Source organism: Tiliqua scincoides, chromosome 6 (genome assembly GCF_035046505.1).
Source record: "Tiliqua scincoides isolate rTilSci1 chromosome 6, rTilSci1.hap2, whole genome shotgun sequence".
Lineage (NCBI taxonomy): Eukaryota > Metazoa > Chordata > Lepidosauria > Squamata > Scincidae > Tiliqua > Tiliqua scincoides.
Window position 1 is genome coordinate 531,149 of NC_089826.1, and position 19,527 is coordinate 550,675.

The following is a 19,527-nucleotide window of genomic DNA, read 5'->3' on the forward strand; positions in this document are numbered from 1 at the left end:
GTCTTTTCGTGACCAGAAACAAGTGGGCTGGAGAAGCAGCTCAGGAAAGAAGCTGGCACCGAAGTCCTCCTTAGGGGAGAGAGGTGGTGTGGGGGGCTGGCGTGTGTTAGGCAGGAAAAGGCCACATGGGGGTGGTGGTGGTGGTTTGCTTTCCCGCCTCTGGGCAGCAGCTTTGACCACTGGGCAACCTGCAGAATCTTTTTTGGCCAAAGTGAACTTGGTGCTCTGTTCTCAGATGTGACCACATCATGTTCTGGAGACTGTGTGAGGCCTTTAGGTGGAGGCAAACTTACATAAGAGCATTAAATATGCAGGTACTGGCATCCTGCAGCATTTTTTTTTATTTTTTTAGGAAGTCAACATGAAACATTTAAGTTTGGGTGATTGGTCACCATTTGGTGCTCTCCTTTCCGGTTGTCCTGGCTTGGGGGCCTTGGTCAGCAGCCTTCTTTTGCAGAGGAGGAAGCCCTGAGTGCTGCCACAGCTCCAGGTCTAGAGTGGAGGGCAGGAGTCTCTCCCGAGCAGTGCCACTGTGTCCACCTGTGCTCGTGCTCATTGGAGTGGGGGCTCCTGCTCCTCTTCACTCCCTCTGCCACTCTGCCCCACTGGAGTTTCCAGCAGTTTGGCCATCAGCATCACCTGAGTCCTTAACGGAACATTTTGGGCAGGAGCAGTAATAAAGACAACTTGGAAGTTAGGTGTACAGTATCCAAAGGGAAAACAAAGGAGGGGGAGAGAGAGTGTTGGTTTCACAGCAGAAATGTGGTGGTTTGAACAGTGACCCTCCTCGGTTTCCCAGGCCCTCCTGCTTCTGGGTCTGCCCTAGCGCTGCAGTGCCTGGCCCTGCTCTCCCTCCTTTCCTTCTCCGTCCCCTTCACTAGTAACATTCCCAGCCTAGAGTGAGGACAGCATGAGCAGCTGAGGTCTTCAGGTCGAGTCCTGAGCTGGAGAGGCTTCCAGGCCAAGGAGGTCAGATGTGTGATGCAGGAAGGCAGGCAGTGAGGGGTCCCTCGTGCTCTGCCCTGTCAGTATGGACTGGCAGCAGCAGCAGCTCACCAGCCTTTCCGACAGGGTTCCTTCCCCTGCCTGACTTGTAGATGCTGCTGCCAGAGCCCTTCTGCAGTGACTCTGCCCCCATCCCTGCGCTGACAAAGCCCTCCTTGCCAGCTCCGCTTGCAGCCTCTGGAGTGCACCAGGACTTGCCCTGAGCATCCCAGCTGAACGGCTTCAGACTAGGGAGCTGAATGCAAAAGACATAAGATGGAATGCCCAAGAAACTCTTGTGCTGAGGCCGGAATTTGTTCTGCTAGACAGGTGACTGGATGTCTCTCTGGCTGTCTGCAAAGACATAGGAGAGGCAGCTGCTCCCAAGGCCTTGAGTGGAGGACTTTTCCAGGTGCTGCCCATGACCTCCTGCACCCTGAGTGCCTGCTTGCTGGGGAACAGTGGTCCTGTTTCAGCTTCTTTGCAGTAAGGCCAGCAGGGGCTTTCTTGGCAAGGAGGGCAGGAAAGGAGCTGTGGGGGCCCCAGCAACTGCCCTGCTGGAGCTGGAGATCTTATCAGATGCTACTTGTGGGTTTGTTTTCAGCTCCTCTCTGGAGCCACAAGATTAAGGATCTGGTTCTTTTGAAAAGATGACACTTCAATCGGAGGCCCTCAAGCAGGGTACCCTCTGTGCCAGTCTTCTGTGGAAGAGTGTCGGTGGCTCCCAATACACACACAAGAGCTCTGTTGATGACTGAAAGGGGCATTGTGGAGCTGGCAGTTCTGGCCAAGTCCTCCCTCAGGCTTGTTCCACAAGCAGAGAGGAACTGGCATTTCCACAGCTGGCAGGGACTTGCCCTTTCTGCAGTAGGGAGGCCAGGGTAGGCTGCAAGCAGAGCCATCAGACTCCATGCAGGCTCGCTGACGGCAGCGCCAGGTGGCTCCCAAGGGGGGCAGAGTAAGCGGATGAGGAGGAGCTGAATCCACTGGATCACCTCAGAGTTGGAGGCCTTCCAAGGGCTACGTTCTGCCTGCCTGAGTCACAAATCCACAGTCAATCTCATTTTTAGTGGCTTAGTTTTGCCTGCTGTCAGGGTGCAGGGGGGGGGAGTTGGGGGCTCCTGACTTTCAAGCAGTCCCAAGGGGGCCCCCAGTGGGGGCTGCGGGCCTGGACCGCCTCCTTGCAGTTCTCCTCCATGGGTCTTGGAGAGAGAGTCAGGGAGGGGGTTGATAGCACCCAAACTGCCAGCCTCCAGCCCTCTCCTTCTATCCCCTGGTCTTGGCTGCCCACCCCCTTCCTGGTTCCACCACCTGGCCTGCTTGCCTCCTGGGTCCTAAGCCTCCTTTTCCAGGCAGCAGGAAAGCTCCTGCAAACACTTGCCACGCCTTGCTGCTCCAACAGCCTGTGCCTGTTCCCGCTGAGGCCTTTCTGGCCCTGTGCCTGCTGGGCCGCCACTCCCTGGGCTGGGCAAGCCTGGCCCAGACAGCTGTCATTTCTGGCCTCCTTCACAGCCCCTTGTTATTCCCGGCAGGCTGAAGGACTCCTCAGAACGGTTCCCTGCCAGCTTCTGTGCTGTGCATGGCTCAGGGAATGGGGTTGACCACCCTGATGAGGAAGAAGAGTGGTTGCTTCCTCCCTATTCATTTATTTAGAATTCTTCTGGGCCTGCCAAAGAGAGCACCTTGCTGGCTGCAGCTATTTTGTAGAACAGTTTTAAAATCAGCGTGCAGCATGGAGGCAGATGTAGCAAGGCTGGTTCTCAGACTAATCGGCAGTCTTGCTAATGGCTGCTGGCTTGTGCTGGATACCAGACTGGACAGTGGGCACGCGAAGGCCTGGCAGCTGCCCTCTCAGCTGTCCAGGAGGCCACCCAGGTTTTTGTTACTTGACTGGACTGCCTCTTGCTGAGTATCAGGTCCAGTGTAGAAGAACGCTTGTCCATGAGGCTGGCAGTGACACCGGGGAGTTTTGCAGACTCTCCTGTCCTGTATTTGCAGCCTGTGGAGGGCCAGGCCTGTGGGGTCCCTGCCTTGAAATGGCAGCCCTCACAGGGCTTCAGAGTTCATCAGGCATGCGAGAGCAGGGAACGTGACTGGGTGCATGCGTGTGTACATGAGGCCCCTTGTGCTTCCTAGACTGCTGGAATTTTCCGTGTGGAGCACCCTGTCTTGGTGCTCTCCTGCTTAATTCAATCTCAATCTCTCACCTGTCCAGCAGGGGCCTGACCCACTGGGTCCTGGGAGTCAGCAGTGGGCCACAGTAGCATCAGCCGTCGTGCTCCTGAGGAAATGTGAGCTCTGCTGTCAAGGAAAGAGGCGAGAGAGTGCACAGAGAGAGTGCACGTGCCCTGAGACCCTTCTGGTGTAGGCTGCCTAACCTGACCCTTGTCCAGCATGCAGTGGCTGGGGCTGCCTGGGGGCTCTGAAGGCATCCTGAGTGGGGCAGCAGTGCTCTGGGGAGGGGGTTTGCTTTGCACTGTTGATTTCTAGGGATGCTGCTCCCCCCTGGTGCTTTCACAGGCTTCAGTTGCAGAAATGGGGGAATGTGGAAGGCCACTTCATGCTCCTGGCTCAAACAGCGCAGCCGTCCTGGGAAATGCACCCTCCCTGACCTCTGCTGGAGCTCGTGGGGTCCTGCCCCCCTTTCCCTCCTTGCTCTTCTCTGTCGTCTGAGCTTCCCGAAGTACTCAGTGTGTGGGGTGGGGATGGGATAAGTGGCCCAGGGGTGCGCGCCTGCAGTGTTGCCAGTCTGCGATCTTGTCTGATTGAGCCCCACTTGGGGCTGCCCCTCTCCCACTACGCCTTTCTTCTGCCGAAACGACGCGTCCCACTTGTGCGAGAGGAGCTCTGGGTGGACTATGGGAGCGAGGGGGGAGGGTTGTCGCCACAAGGGCTCATGTTTCTGAGCATGGGAAGCCACTGCTATGTGTACTAATGGCACCCTGTCTGTCTTCTTTCGCCCTCCGTGGTGTTCTGCTGCTGCTGCTGCTGTCTGTCCTCCTGCTCCCGTCTCCCCTGTGACTCTTCTCTCTCCTCTCTGCCTTCTGCTCCCACCGGCCTCCAGACCACCACCAGGCGGCCCAAGGTGAGAACTGTCCGGGTGGGTGCTGAATGTTCTCCTCTCCGCCTTCTTCCTCTGAAATCGGCATTTCTCCAGGTCTCTTTGCTGCCAGTGGCCATGGAGGGGATGCCAGTGTTCTATGAGGAAAAACATATTTGTTCCCTGGCCTGTTGTCCTCCCCCCAGTGCTTAAGTTTCTGGGTGGCTTTGCCATGTTCTGCATATGGTGCAGCCGCGCTCATTGCGCTCTTCTTCGGCTCCCGAGAGAACTGGTAGGTGTTGCTCATATCTAGAAGATGGAGGCCTGTCCCCCAGCTTGTGCGACATGCCTTTTCCTCCAGGCCTGCAGAGAAGAGTGCTGGTTTTCTTCAGGCAGGCAGAGGAAGGCAGGGCTGTCGCTCTTCCAGCCGCTCGTCAGAGTTTGTGTCTTGGACTCAGGAGGGTCAGGAAGAAATCCCTCACTCAAGTTGGCTTGTGGAGTTCCGGTGTGGGGGGTGTACATATGGACCAGGAAGGCATATGCTCCCCCCTTATAAGTCAGCATTGTGCCAGCTCCTCTCTGGTCCCTTGGGTGGGGGGGCAGTTGTTTCGACAAGTTGAATATTTTTGACGGGATCACTTATTTCACATTTGAGTCTTTAGGAGTCTCCTGTACAAGCTCTTGGGACTTGATGTTTCATTTTTCGTTTGTCATTTGACTTAAGATCTTCCTCTTGTTTGTCTCTCTTCGACGTAGTCCTTCAGACACCTTCCCAGCCAGCTCCTCAAAATATGGGCAGGACATTTGTATGGCTATGCTATCCCTAGACAGGCCAACTGGGCGCATGTCCGATAACCCAGACATTGTGTTGTGGTTTCTGAAGCAGGCTTGCAGCTGCCACTGCAGCCCGAATTCAGATGACAACTTTGCAGGGCTACATGGGTTCTGTGGCGTGTCCTGGCAGCCAAAGGCTTCACGCCACCATATGCCTGCCCTGAGAAGCTTGGGCTCCAAGGACTAATGGAGCGGAATGGATCCATACCAATACTGACCTCCTCTGCCTAACCCTTGAGAATGCATTGTCCCTTCCCAGTGAGTGGTCTTTCATTGTGATGTCTGAGTCGGGGCTGCTGTAGCTGGACCCCCTGGTGAGAATCCCTGGTGAGAATCCCCCTGGTGAGAATCCTCAGCAGTGAGAATTCTGCAGGGTCATGTTCTGCCATTCAGAGTTCCTATGGAGAGAGGAGGTCTCAAGGACTTGCGCTGCTCCTGGACAGTCCTGGTTGTACGGCCAGGCCTTCTCCCTGGGAAGTGTGCAGGGGGGAAGAGTTCCTGGGCAAAGCCTGTTGAGGGACTTTTTCTTCACCGCAGCTGGTCCTGGGGGTCAGGCTTCTGGGCAAACTTCAGACCTGGTGTTTCTCCTTGGAGGGCTGAGCTGTCGAAGGATGGGGCGATTGTAGCCATGCCTTTCCCAACTGCCCGCAGGCCTGCTGCTGTTGCCTGGTGGGGGGACGAGGTGGAATCTGCTCAAAAGATCCTGTTGCCTTTTCCAGGTGGCCTGTATGAGGTGCTTCCTCTCAGGCTGCGCAAAGTGATTGGTCCAGGAGTCCTGTGCAGAGCAAAAGCCTCTTCTAATGCTTCTTCTCCTCTCTCCAATTTTTGTCCTCCAGCCAACCCGGACCGCCAGTTCAGCCGCGTCCAGCGGCACCACAGGGCTCTCTGGCTCGGCCTCTGCGTCAGCTGGCGAAATGAGCAGCAGTGAGCCCAGCACACCTGCTCAGACGCCTCTGGCTGCACCTATGGTTCCCACCCCATCCCTCACCTCACCAGTCGCTCCTCCAGCAGTCCTGTCCCCAACCAAGGTAAGACAGGCCCCATTGCCCCTCGCTTGCGCCAGCACACCCGTGTTGTCTGCATCCTGGGGTGTGCTGGCTCTCTTGGGTGGGGGGACCTTTTGGCTGCAGCGTCCAGGTGCTGCCTTCACTGGTGAGTGGGTTGGATTATTTCCTACCTTATTGGCTTACAAAGTGGTGGTGATAAAACACAACGCTTGTTGCAAACAAACAGAGCAGAAGCCCAGCACTAAAATCCACAGCTGATGCAGACTGTGAGGGTGGGGAAACGAAAGCAAGGTGGCCAGCAGAGGTCAGCAGGATTCCAGAGAGGGCATGGCATGCTTTGCCTGGCACTGGAGAGAGAGTTGGGAAGGCAGGCGTGCCTCGGGAGGGAGTGCCAGTGTTTGGGCGTCACCACCGAAGAGGCCCTCTCCTTCTCCCTGTGCTTCTGAGAGTGGGGCCACCAGGAGAAGGTCCCCGGCATTTGGACTGGTTCCTATGGTTGCCGGCAGTCCTTCAGAGACCCTGGCCCAAGCCCTCAAGGGCTTTCAGGGACGGAACCAAGCCTTTGATTCGGGCTGGGAAACAAACTGGTAGCCAGGGCAGCTCTTCTAGTGTGTGTTGGATGTGTTGGCCAGGTACCTGTGTCTTGAAGTGGCTGTTTTAGGGTAGCCCGCATATTGGAGGTGGTGCCAGCTTTGGTGGGACCTCAGCACTTGCTGGCCCTACCCTTTTAATGTGCACATGTCAGCTGCCACCACCAACCTGATCTGCCTAGAGAGTAAGCAGGAGGCAGGCCGGTTCTCCTCACGCCATTGCAAGAGAGGCTACAGGAGGGAGAATTCCTTCTGTTGCTTTCCCATCCCTGATAGGTCAGTAGGGTTTGTACTGTCTGGCTGTGATGCTGCTGGCAGAAATGTTCTTTCCAAAGCATGGGGGAGCATGCCATTGGGGAGGTCCCTGGCTGTGCTTTTGCCCCAGGCACCCCCCACCCCCAACCCCCCCAAAAAAACAACTCCTGGAACCACAAGTGCTTGAACTGCTCTGTCTTAACTGGACTGAGCTTCTATACATACCTGCCCAAATCTGGAAACAGTGCAGAGCAGATGTAGAAGGGCAGGTTTACTTCCTTTCTGTAACTTCTTGTAATCCCAGAGTTGCAGAGCTTTGTGTGTTTCAGGGAACACACCCAGGCTGTGACAGATCTCCAAGTCCTCCTTGTCCTGTTGATGGAGTTCTTGGTGTGAATGACCTGCTGTGCCCTTTGAAGAGGGATCTCTCAGCAGGAAGGAGCTTTAAGAGAAGAGAAGCTCCTTGGGTTTTTCTGACCCAAGGGTCTAGAGCACGGGCTCTAAAACAAACACCTTCTCTGTATGGCACATTTGGCTTCCAGGAGGAGGAGAACTTGCGTGGTCAGGTGCGAGACCTGGAGGAGAAGCTGGAGACCCTCAAAATGAAACGGAATGAGGACAAGGCCAAGCTGAAGGAGCTGGAGAAGTACAAGATCCAGCTGGAGCAGGTCCAGGAGTGGAAGAGCAAAATGCAGGAGCAGCAGGCGGAGCTCCAGAAGCGCCTGAAGGAGGCAAAGAAGGTGAGCCACTGTGGGCCAATGGTGACCGAAGGCGTTGGGTGGTGTGTAAGCCGCCAGTTTGTGTGTCTGGCAGGCAGCGGGAACGTGGGTGTGCTGCCTCTGCTCACAAGATGGCTGTTTTGCAGCAGTTCTTTGGAGAGATCCCACAGCCCCCTGATGCCCACCCCATATGCAGCCTTGTCGGCCTGTTCCTTTCCTCTACACCACCACCTCTGACCGGGCCAGTCAGCCGTAGGCTCTGATGCAGGGACCGCTTGCGCTGACCAAGCAGGGCTGCCTCTTTCCTCCAGGAGGCCAAAGAAGCCCTGGAGGCTAAGGAGCGCTACATGGAGGAAATGGCTGATACTGCGGATGCCATCGAGATGGCAACTCTGGACAAGGAGATGGCTGAGGAGCGGGCTGAGTCCCTGCAGCAGGAAGTGGACTCGCTGAAGGAGAAGGTGGAATATCTCACAATGGACCTGGAAATCCTGAAGCACGAGATAGAGGAAAAGGGTGAGAGAAGGGCGAGGACTTGGGCCTGCCTGAGCAGGGGAAGCGGGTGCCCCTCTGTCTGGGAGGACTTGGTGGCAAGTAATGTGCGTAGCCAGACCACCGTGGGGCACTGGAAGCAAGCGTTTGCCAGAGTGTGTGCCAGCATTTTGGGAAGCTGCCATCTCACAACACTCTCTCCAGAAGAATGAGTCTGGGGTGGTTGCCCTGCTCACCCGTCTCTCCGCTTGCCTCCAGGAGCCAAACTGTTCTCCATTCTGGCTGCACCTGCTGACCTTCCCCAGCACAAGAGAGGGAAGATGGCAGGAAGCAAAGGCAGGGGGCAGGCACTCCTGATTGGTGTCCTGGGCTGCCGCATGTCTGGCCACTCCTAGGCCAGGCCCCATGTGCAATAACCCACATGCTAACAGGCATCTTCCGTGGAATAAGTGCACATTAGGATGTTGCACCACAGAATATCCAAGTATCTCTTTCTCAGTCAGCTGGACAGGAGGACCCAGCAAGGGAAGGCACTTTCCAGACGCACAAGCCAATTAGGGGGTGCTGGGGGGTGCTGCTCCAGTGAACCCAAGGTTTGTTTTGTCATTTAGAGGCCAGTGGAGCCCGAGATTCTCTTCAATGACCCAAGCCTAAGAAGCATAAGGCAGGCTGTTCATCACGTGGGGCCACATGCATGTCCTCTGGGATCCATCCCAGTGGGAAGACTGCCTATAAGAATGAGACTACCATAAATGGGATGGGGTCTGGGTGGGGAATGTGGCTTGCTGGTGAAGCACCAGCCAGCCCTGCATTCCTCCCCTTGCAGCTTGGCTGGCTCACAAGGAGAGCTAGAGTGCAGGTCAAGCAATGGCTGACTTGCACCAAGCATCTGGGAGAGCTTTTGGGTGCTTCTCTCTACCTCTCTTCAGGGTCAGACGGTGCTGCCTCTAGCTACCACGTCAAGCAGCTTGAAGAGCAAAATGCCCGGCTGAAGGAGGCACTTGTGAGGTTAGCAGTCTTCCTCTTCCTGCCTTGGGATTGCCATGGCCGTGCTGCCGGGGAGATGAGACTGGCCTGCTTGGGGGTTGGGGGGCTGCAGCAGCTCTCCCCTGGAGAAACTCCTTTTGTGTGGAGCCCAGTCTGCCCTGGTGAGAGCTTGGGGATTTGGGGTGTTCTTGTGCACCCTGAAGCCTTTGGGGAACTTCCTCCCCTCTTCGTCTTGTTGCCCCCACGAGTTCAGTCTTGCTTTGCAGGATGCGGGACCTGTCTGCCTCAGAGAAGCAGGAGCATGTGAAGCTGCAGAAGCACATGGAGAAGAAGAACACTGAGCTGGAGACCCTGCGCCAGCAGAAGGAGAAGCTGCAGGAGGAGCTGAAGCAGGCGGAGAGGACCATCGACGAGTTGAAGGAGCAGGTGGGGGCACGAAGGCATCTCTGCCACTCCAGTGCTGAGCATGTGGGGTTGTTTGGGAGCAGGAAGGTGCCAGTCACTAGTCCGTGATTTCTGAGCGCCTCAGACCGGCTGTTGTACGAGTGCAGAAAATACAGGACCGCGCAGGCACTTGCGGTCCTTGTGGACAAGCAGTGGCAGCCCAGCAGACCCCTTGCACGAGGCACTGCTCAAGGGCGTCCGGCCCCAAGAGGCTTGAAACGGGGTGGCAGAGTTTCAGGGGTGCTGAACTGATGAGCCCCCCATTCATCTGCTTGCTGCTCCCTCCGGCTGCCATTCTGATGGGCTCCAGCCCTCCTCTGACTCACTGGAGCACGTTGGAGAAGACTGTGGCAGGGGCAGGCCCCTTCTCCCTCCAGCAATGCCCAAGGTGAAGGGGGGGAAAGCAGAAAGGAGAAGAAAACTCCCTGTTGCCCCTGGAGCTTTGTAAGGGGCCAGTACTCTGGAGCCTCCCTCTCCGGGTTCCCTCCCTCTCCACGATGGAATCTCGCTTGCCCTTCTCCCTTATCCACACAGGGGGGTGCGTGGAATTAAAGTGATGGGGCAGCATGGACTGTCCTGACTCCTCTGGCTTCTGTCTTGCCTTGCCCGGTGGGTGTCCACAACCACCAATTGAGTTCCGGCCATCACTGCCCAATACAGACTTCTAAAGGAGCAGGAAACTTCAACTCCGAAAAAGCAGCCACCATGGTTTGTTTGCACACACTCTCTGGAAGACGTGCAGATGAAGCCGCTCAGTCTTGGGTTCTGACAGTGGGCCCCTGCTGCTCTCCGGCGAAGCTGCACTCAGGTGGGGGCAGCAGTGGTGGCCTCCCCTCTTGAGCTCCACCGACACCTGTGTCCCTTCTGCCTTTCTTCCAGGTGGATGCTGCTCTGGGTGCTGAGGAGATGGTGGAGATGCTAACAGAGAGGAACCTGGACCTGGAGGAGAAGGTTCGGGAGCTTCGTGAGACCGTCGGAGACTTGGTGAGAGCCTGTCGGCTGAGGGAGCTCCGTGTGCCCATGCTGAGGGAAGCCAGTGGTGGGCGGCCTTGCCTTCTCCTTCGGGGGCAGGAGGGTGTCACAAGATTTGTAGCTGAACCAAGGGGAGGAAGCCTGTGCTCTCATTGTGTCCAGTTCCCCTGGCCAGATCCTGACACAGACCCTGGCAAGGTTGACCCGAAACATCCCAGTCCCTGGGGTCATGCACCAAATACTGTCCCTCCGCCACAGCTGCATGCCGACCTCTGCCCACCAGTTTCCCAGATTTGATGCAGGGAAGCAGAGGAGAGGAGAGGATAGGGCTAGAGCATCTGTATGGTCCTTGCCCTGTCCTCTTCCTCCCCAAGTCGAGGGGGTGGGGAGAAGAGCAGCACAGGAGGTGGGTGGGTGGAGGTAGGTGCACCCACTTTTGCCCTGTCTCACCTGAGGCAAGTGCCTCACGGGAGGACTCGCACTGGTCCCCATCGCAGAGGCAATGTACTTGTCTGTACTTGTCCTCTCATGCTTAACTGCTTTTGTGCCTCTGCCAGGAAGCCATGAATGAGATGAATGATGAGCTGCAGGAGAACGCCAGGGAGACAGAGTTGGAGCTGCGCGAGCAGCTGGACATGGCGACTGCGCGTGTCCGTGAGGCAGAGAAGCGTGTGGAGGCAGCCCAGGAAACAGTGGCCGACTACCAGCAGACCATCAAGAAGTACCGGGAGCTGACTGCCCATTTGCAGGTCCTGGGGAGCCTATGGCGAGGACTCCATCCATCTGCTGGCCCCATCTTGGCGGGGGGGGGGGAGGGGGGTCCTTATGTTGGAATCCTTCCTGCAGCACAGGAAGAAGTGGGACTTGCCACCTCTTGGCTTGAAGAGTGCTTGGCCAGCCTGCATGTGCAAGGGCAGGGTGTTGTTTGCTGGAGGGGGTGTGTGGGATTGAGCAGGGGTGTGTGACATTTGTACATAGCTGGAAGCAAAGCCTTAGGATCCAGGGAGGCCAGAAGCAGGCCCCTTCTTCTCTCTGTGGCTCATGCACACCCCTTGCATCTCACACACCTGAGAAACCCTTGCCTGGAAGGTGCCACAACTTCCCCAGTCTCCAAACCTTATTTGTTTGTTGACCAGAACCCTTCTGAGAAGGGCTGCAGGCCTTCCGAAAGCCCAGAACGTGGTGATGGGAATAGAATTCAGCCTCTCACCAATTGCACCTTGAGCCCCACTCTCCTCCTTTGGCACTGAGTGCCCAGAGCGTGTGTGCTTCCTATTTCAGGATGTCAACAGAGAGCTGATGAACCAGCAAGAGGCTTCTGTAGAGAGGCAGCAGCAGCCCCCACCCGAAATGTTCGACTTCAAGATTAAGTTTGCAGAGACGAAAGCCCATGCAAAGGTAGAGGGTGCAGGGGAGCCAGCCGGGAAACCGGATTTTGCAGTGTCCCTCCTGCTTCCCCAGCTGCAGAGGTGTTCCTGGGGCTTGGGGCGTGGGGGACAACACTTTTTTCTAAGATCTGAAAGAGAGAACTTGGGGGGTTGGGGGAAATGGGGGAACCCCCTTGTTAGGTATTTCCAAATGGCAACTAAAATGCAGTGTTGCAGTGGCCAGTGCGCACTGTTACAAGCCTCTGAGAGCCAGATGCGCTAAAATGTTAGGTGATGAAAACACTGCTCTTCATTTCCTTGTCTGGTGCTGTCAGTTGACCTTTTCACCAAGGGTCCTGGCTCCAAAGGGCTTGCAGTCTAGAGCAGGGGTCTCAAACCTTTTGGCAGGAGGGCCACATCATCTCTTTGACACTGTGTCAGGGGCTGAATTAATTTACATTTTAAATTTGAATAAACTTGCATAAATGAATATATTAGATATGGAACTTATATGAATCAGTGAAGGTCTTGCAATAGCTCAAGACCTATAAAAGGCCTTGCTCAAAGCAAGGCTGGCCTTTCCTTTGCTGCCTCATCACAGACATCAAACAGCAAGCAGTGGAGGGAGCCCTCATCCCACAGCTCTCAAACACTTGCCTTCATGCTGAGAGCAGTTGTGTAGGCCAGCATGAGTTCCAGCATGAGCTCCAGCAAGCTTCTGGGGGGCCAGAGTCTCATTGGAGACTGGGGGCTCCTTGCGGGCAGGATTCTGAGTCCCCAAGGGCCGCAAGTGGCCCCCGAGCCTGGGTTTGAGCACCCCGGTTTAGAGAGAGACACAAGAGAGTCAACAGAGTGGAAGGTAGTGGGTAGGAGGAGGAGGCAGCTGAATGCCTGTTTTTCCATTGCTACTGTGTAAACCGCTTTGTGAACTTTTAGTTGAAAAGCAGTATATAAATACTGTTAATAATTAATAATAATAAAACTGTGACAAATGTTTATATTCTACTTTTCAACAGGAAAAGTTTACAGACAAAGGCTGCAATCCCAACCTCACTTTCCTGGGAGTAATTCCTATTGAATGTAATAGGACTTACTTCTGAGTAGACCTGCTTAGGATTGTGCCCAAAACCAAGCAACTCAATATCTCCCAAAAGCCAGTGTGATAGTCTGCCATCTAAGATTGGGGGGGGGGGAGCTCCGGCTTCAGATTTCCCCTTTCCCCCTGGACGGAGCCTCCCTGTCTGCATGAATCTGCAGCCAAGCATGAAAGCTGGTTCCAGGTGGACCAATGAGCATTTCCAAGGCTTTTTTGGATCTTGGGAATGGCCCTGATCTGAGGCCACCCGGGGCAGGATGATTCCCCACACTTGGGAGCGCTTGGGGAAGAGGCAGTTCTGGGTGCTGTGTCGAGGCAGAACTCTGTCCCCCACCCCGCCAGAATCCACCTGTGGGACCTGAGATATGTGGGGGATGCAAGTGGCACAGAGGGTTAGAAAGAAGATCTGGAACTTGCCTGACCCCCCCCCCCGCGTCCCTTGCAGGCCATTGAGATGGAGCTGCGCCAGATGGAGGTGCAGCAGGCCAACCGCCACGTCTCCCTCCTCACCGCCTTCATGCCTGACAGCTTCCTTCGGCACGGTGGGGACCACGACTGCGTCCTGGTGCTCTTGCTCATCCCGCGGCTCATCTGCAAGGTAGGAGGCAGGCAACAGCAGTGGGGTGGGGGGAACCTGGCAGACTTCCGAATGTTTGGGAATGCAGGGACAGTGGAGGGCACGTCCAGCACACAGGTGAATCTGCAGTTCCAGCCAATTCTGAAGCCGCCAGTTAGCAGGAAGAGCAAAAACCTCCATCTGGTGCTTCGCAACTAGTCCTGAGAGCTGCCTCTTTTGTGACTTTGAGGCATTATTCCCTATCGGTGTGCTGTTGTCAAGGGTTCAAGAAAGGAACTGGGACTGGAGTAGAAACCATACCTTAAGAGCCATTGCTGAGCCTGTTAAAAATTGTGTAGCAGTGAGCATAAGGTGAAAAATGGAAGCCTGTCCCTTTTTGGTCCTGCAGTTCAAACTACGACCAAACTGCTAAGTTTGCAAACTAGTCCGGATTACTAAATGAGCAAAGCCACCCACGCCATCCCATTCTGAACAAACTCACAGGCAGTCCCAGTGACCTGCTCAAGTGGCCGATAGGTGTAGCAGAAGGCTGGAGGTGCTGCTGTGTGTCCTGGCCATTCTCTGCTGTTGGTGGGAGTCAGCCTCATGGTTCAGATCTAGCTCACTGTCTTGCCCATCCTTTCGGAACTGGGATCTTTCTAGCATTGGACAGCGACTGACTGAGCTCACGCCGGTCCCCTCACCCTGGTCCATCCCTGCCACCTCTTGCAGAAGCTTGAGGGTGGCAGAGTTTCTTGGAGCCCAGTCCTGTCTCCTGTCACACTGTGCCATGTAGCTGTTTTGTGTGGTGGTGGTGGTGCTGCTGAGCAGCCCTAAGGCCAACAACAGATCAGGTTTACTTCCCTTCGTGTCAGTCTGCAGTTTGTTCGCACTTGCTCAGTCACCCCTCTGTGGGCCAAGACTGGCTTCCCAGCATTGCTCGGTGTTGAAACTTGCCCTCTGATTGGGGTGTGGAGTGGAAACGGACAGCTTCTCCAGTTCCCCATGGCTGGCCATACACTCCAGTGCCCAGGGTTTCTCCCCATCATCAAAGGAGGAGAGAGGAGGAGCTTAAAGGTTGCTTTATCTAATTGTCCGGCACCATCAGTGTGTGTGATGTTTGACATTGAGTGAAAATGGCGAGGAATCCCTGCTGTGAGGGGCCCACAGTCCAGATATTGGCACAAGGCAGACAGTGGCAGGGTGGGGGCTGGGGCAGAGCTGGGAGTACTTGTGGCCATGTCGGTTTCACTGACTTGAGTTCAGTTGTAGTAGGGGGCAAGGATGAGGCACCAGAGGCCTCGCAGGAAGCTCAGGATATGGGCAGGGGTTCGGGGAAGGACTTGAAAGGCAAGGCAGTTCCCAGAACAGCAGGGGGGCTGTTGGAGGAGGCAGGGAGGCCTTTGGGCAACGGAAGAGCACGGCCCAATTGTGGCGGGGTGTGGGAGGACACGGATGGCTCCGAAGGCCAGAGTTGCTTGTGTTGAATCTGGCAGTCTGACAAGGCAAGGTTAGCCTGGCTGCTGATCTGGGGCAGGCCATGGCAACTCCTGGCACCTTGTGGAGGTCCTTCTCCCAGGAGAGCAGTGCCAGGCACCTTTATGCAGGGCTTGAGCCCAGAGAACAAGATGTGCAGGATGGAGTTAGTTAGACCCAAGTGCCCTGAGCCTGGGGTTGGCATGCCATCCCCATCGACTGTCTGCTGGAGGACCCCTCATGAAACGAGAAGAATGGGGCGGGCTGAGGTGGAGCATGTCCTAAGCCTTTGACAGCCTTCCCCTGCTCCCTGGAACAGGCTGAGCTGATCAGCAAGCAGGCCCAGGAGAAATTTGAACTCAACGAGAGCTGTGCGGAGCGAGCTGGCCTTCGGGGGGCGCCAGGAGAGCAGCTGAGCTTTGCCGCTGGCTTGGTGTATTCCCTCATTCTCCTTCAAGCCACACTCCATAAATATGAGCAGTGAGTACTTCTAGAGATGGGCTCCTGGGGGGGGGGATCCCTAACCATTGCTCGGGACCACCAAGACAGATCTGCTGGGCTTTGCCTGATGCCTCCCCCCCAACCCAGGGCCCTGAACAAGTGCAACGTGGACATCTACAAGAAAGTGGGGACTCTCTATCCGGAGATGAGTGTGCATGAGCGGTCCCTGGACTTCCTGATTGAGCTGCTGCACAAGGACCAGCTGGATGAGACTGTCAATGTGGAGCCCTTGACCAAGGCCATCAAGTACTACCAGGTGGGTGGAGTTCTGCTCGCTGGGAAGACCCGAGTGTGTGGCAGTCCTCCAAAGCGCAGACTAGGGTTGGTGAAGCTGCACTCATAGTTCTGCTCCCTCCCCTGGTGAGGTAATTCTAGCCCCATGTTCTCCTACACATTACTGCCCTGTGTCCCTCTCCCAATCCAGGGAGGAGGAAGAGGATCTGTGGAGACAAGTGGGTGGGCGGGCAGCAATGGGTGCCCTCTACCATTCTGATGCCTGAGGCCTCTTCAGTTGGCCTCGTGGATGGGCTGGCCCTGTTGGAGGTAGTGGAGAACAGGTGTATGGCTCACGAATGATGCACGGAGATTAGAGCTCAGAATGACCCTTTTGAGGAGCCTGGCTCTGCAGGGTCCCTTTGCCTTGCTGTCTTCTGTGCCCCAGAGAGTGGCTGGAGGCCTGTGCTTCCTCCAAGGCTCCTGGTGGCTCTAAAACCAGGAAAGAGGGAGGCTGGCCAGGACCTTCCAGCAGCCCCTTAGTGGCCCCTTAGTCTTTGATTGCCATGAGCAGCAGCAGACCAACTCTGTTTTGCCATTTGAGGCTCCTTTTTCAGCTCCTCCTTTCCTTGTCCTCTGCTAGCATCTGTACAGCATCCACCTGGCGGACCAAGCTGAGGACTGCACTATGCAACTAGCGGACCATATCAAGGTGAGGAGCAGGTGGCCATTTTTTTGACCCTCTTGCTGCTGGGGAGAATCTTGGCCTCCAGCAGTTGCTGCTTGACTCTGCAGCAGCCAGGGCATGAACCCTGTGGTCCTGTGCGCCATCATAGCATTCTGTTCGCCTTGTGCATGCACTTGAGGGACACCCTTGATTTTTTCATGTCACAGGACGAGTGTCGAGGGAGGGAGGGGTCTCCTGACTTGCCCCCAGCACTGCTGCCTGGGCTGCTGGTGGGGAGTCCTGGACCAAGGTGATCATGCCTGTACTTGCTTGCAGTTCACCCAGAGTGCCTTGGACTGCATGAGCGTGGAAGTGGGCAGACTGCGATCCTTCCTGCAGGTAAGCACTGGGGTTGTCTAGGCAGGCTGGCAGAAGAAGGTTTTGTGTGACTGCTGAGCCCTTCATGAGGTCTGTTGAGGCTGAGGGGCCAAGCCAAGTGTGGTAACCATCTTGCTCATGCTTGCAGACTGGGCAGGAGGCATCTGACTTCGCCATCCTTCTGAAAGACCTGGAGACCTCGTGCAGTGACATCCGGCAGTTCTGCAAGAAAATCCGGCGCCGCATGCCTGGCACCGATGCCCCTGGCATTCCCGCAGCACTTGGCTTTGGACAGCAGGTGGGTGGTGTGACACAGGGCTGAGTGTCGGGGGCCTGGTCCATGTCAAAGGTCTGAACTGAGCAGGCTCAGTGGCATGCAGAGACGTATCCCAGCATACTCAGCTGCATTTTGATTCTGGCCTACCCTGTTTGCCTTCCAGGTCTCAGACACACTGCTGGATTGCCGTAAGCACCTCACATGGGTGGTGGCCGTGCTGCAGGAAGTGGCTGCGGCAGGGGCTCAGATGATTGCCCCCCTTACAGAGAACGAGGGCCTGCAGGCTATGAAGCTGGAGGACCTGGCCTTCAAGGCCAGTGAGCAGGTAGGGAGCCTCCGCTTGGGGCTGAACAAGCCCCCCCCCTTTGTTGCAGCCTCCCTTTCCCCCCTTCCAGTTTGGTGCCTTCTGCATGGTTGCTCACGTGGAAATGATTCCTGACTGGCCCTTCAGTGGGAGCATTCCGGGGTGGTCAGCACAGGGCAGAGGACATGAGGTTTGCTGCCAAATGCTGGGGTTGCACTGAAACACTTGATTTCAGGATGTGGGTCCTTCAGGTGTTGGCAGCATTCAGGTGCCCAGTCCTTAGCAGAGTGCTTTGGCATCCCTGCAGAGGGGGCTACTGGAGGTACATCGTGACTCACACGTGTCTGTTTTCTGGCTGCTCTGAAAGGTCCTGCTCCTCCTGTTGTGCAGTTATTTGGCCCTGGTCATGATCCCAAGTAGGCAAGGTGGTGTCCAGGGCACAGGCTTAACCAGAGCTTTGGAACCAGATTGCTGGTCTTGCGTGGCTTCAACTCCCGCCTGTTCAGTCCAGGGACCTGGCAGCTTTGCAGCTCTTCAGGATGGGACAAGCCTGGCAGGCCCTGGATTCCTTTGGGCCAAGGATGTCTGCTCCCTTCATGACTGTGCTGCCATCTTCTTGTTCCACAGCCACAGTTTGCATCCTTTGTCCATCCTGAAGCTCTGGTCACTCACTTTCATTGAATGAACAGTGGTTCTGGTGTTGCGAGAAAATGTCTCCCTACCCACGCCACACCACACAGAATTGTACTTGCTCTCACTCATGCCCCCCCCCATTTCCTGTTTTCTAAGCTAAGAAGAACCAAACTCTGCCGTCTTACCATGTAAGGAAGGTGCTGCAGCCCTTTGATCTTTCCAGTGGCTCTCCCTGGCACCTCTTCTGCCCCTGCAACCTCCACCCCCTGAAGTGTGGTGACGAGAACAACTGGACACAGGGTCCCAGATGTGACCAGAGATTTGTATGAGGACAATACAAGATTAGCAGCCTTTCCCCCCACCCCTTTCCTGATGATCCCCAGCATGGAACATACTTTCTTTTGTGCTGCCGCACACGTGCTGACATTCACATTGCTCTGCTCACCTTATCCTCCAGGGCCATTTCCTGGTTTGTCTCCAACAGCTCAGACGCCATCAGTGCACATGATGAAGTTGGGATTTTTTTGCCCTGTGGTGCACCACTTGACTTGCACTGACCGTGTGATGCATTTGCTGTTGGGTGGGCTGGACTAGATGGGCCTATGGCCTGATCCAGTGGGGCTGTTCTTATGTTCAGTTTGGAGAGAGCTTTTGGAGCCCTTCACAGCCTGCTTTGCTTTTTATCACCCTGGGCAAACGTCATCATGTTGCTGCTTGCCCCCATCTCAGATAATCTCTGAACAGGTGAAAAAGCACCAGTCCCAAGAGAGATGCTTGAGGACCCACCTCCTCCTTCCCTCCGCTCCAAAACTGGCCTCTGGATGCCCACTCCATGCACCACCTGCCCATTTGTCCACTTCGTTTTCAGATCTACGGTGCGCAAGGCATCAACCCCTACGAGTGTCTGCGCCAGTCCTGCAACATCCTTGTTGCCACCATGAACAAGATGGCCACCGCCATGCAGGAAGGCGAATATGATGCTGACAGACCCCAGAGCAGGGTGAGCCAGGCACTCTGTCCCGAAGCACCAGGAGGGAGGGGGAACTTGGGACACCTGGGTGGAAGTGGGGCACTTTGGGGGCAATTCGTGACATTGCTATGCGAAAGGCTTGTGCATCCCAAGCAAAAGGTCTGCCTGCAGGCAGACTCTGCTCCCTGTAGTGGAGCTTTGAGAGAGCTGCTGGAAGCTGCTAGAAGGCACAGCAGGCCAATGTGGGTCTCTCTTTTCAGATTCCTCCCCCTGTGGAACTGCGGGCAGCAGCTTTGCGGGCAGAGATCACAGATGCGGAGGGTCTCGGGCTCAAGCTGGAGGACCGCGAGACGGTCATCAAGGAGCTGAAGAAGTCCCTCAAAATCAAGGTGAGCCTTTTCCCCGTCTGGGCTGGTCTGGCTCACCCCGTTACATTTACTTTTCACTTCTGCCTTTCCCTTTCCAAAAGAGCCACACCTGAAGTGACTTGCAAAGCAGTGGAAAACAATGAAGCCAAATGATACCTAGCAGGAATAAATGTGGCAACAAAAAATGTACTCCTGATAGTGAGCACCATCTGCCTTTGTGAAGTGGGAGAGGACGGGAGCCAGCGAGACCAGAACTGCCCTCCTCCCCATTGAGGACTCTGGAACCAGTCGCAAAGGCAGCATATAAACATATAGACAGACAGGCCCCTTGCAGCCAGAACTATTGGGACTCCAAAGAACAGGACATTGCATCAGCTCCGCTGGGAGAATGATGGCT

General features: G+C 55.7%; 1 protein-coding gene across 7 annotated transcripts in view; it reads left to right on the forward strand.

Annotated features, from left to right (window-relative positions):
- The window catches only part of DCTN1 (dynactin subunit 1), a 59,974-nt gene that overhangs the window by 32,285 nt on the left and 8,162 nt on the right, over positions 1-19,527 (forward strand). For 4 of the 7 annotated variants that reach the window (XM_066632720.1, XM_066632727.1, XM_066632721.1 and 1 more), the window contains 18 exons: positions 4,049-4,069; positions 5,695-5,886; positions 7,253-7,450; positions 7,741-7,945; positions 8,851-8,929; positions 9,175-9,334; positions 10,232-10,336; positions 10,882-11,073; positions 11,606-11,722; positions 13,233-13,385; positions 15,139-15,299; positions 15,408-15,576; positions 16,177-16,245; positions 16,537-16,599; positions 16,727-16,876; positions 17,019-17,180; positions 18,661-18,792; positions 19,023-19,151. In XM_066632720.1, the coding sequence (XP_066488817.1) occupies positions 4,049-4,069; positions 5,695-5,886; positions 7,253-7,450; positions 7,741-7,945; positions 8,851-8,929; positions 9,175-9,334; positions 10,232-10,336; positions 10,882-11,073; positions 11,606-11,722; positions 13,233-13,385; positions 15,139-15,299; positions 15,408-15,576; positions 16,177-16,245; positions 16,537-16,599; positions 16,727-16,876; positions 17,019-17,180; positions 18,661-18,792; positions 19,023-19,151 (2,457 nt within the window). The remainder of the gene's footprint in view (positions 1-4,048; positions 4,070-5,694; positions 5,887-7,252; positions 7,451-7,740; positions 7,946-8,850; positions 8,930-9,174; positions 9,335-10,231; positions 10,337-10,881; positions 11,074-11,605; positions 11,723-13,232; positions 13,386-15,138; positions 15,300-15,407; positions 15,577-16,176; positions 16,246-16,536; positions 16,600-16,726; positions 16,877-17,018; positions 17,181-18,660; positions 18,793-19,022; positions 19,152-19,527) is intronic. The other 3 variants (XM_066632722.1, XM_066632725.1, XM_066632726.1) reach the window with 1 other exon arrangement.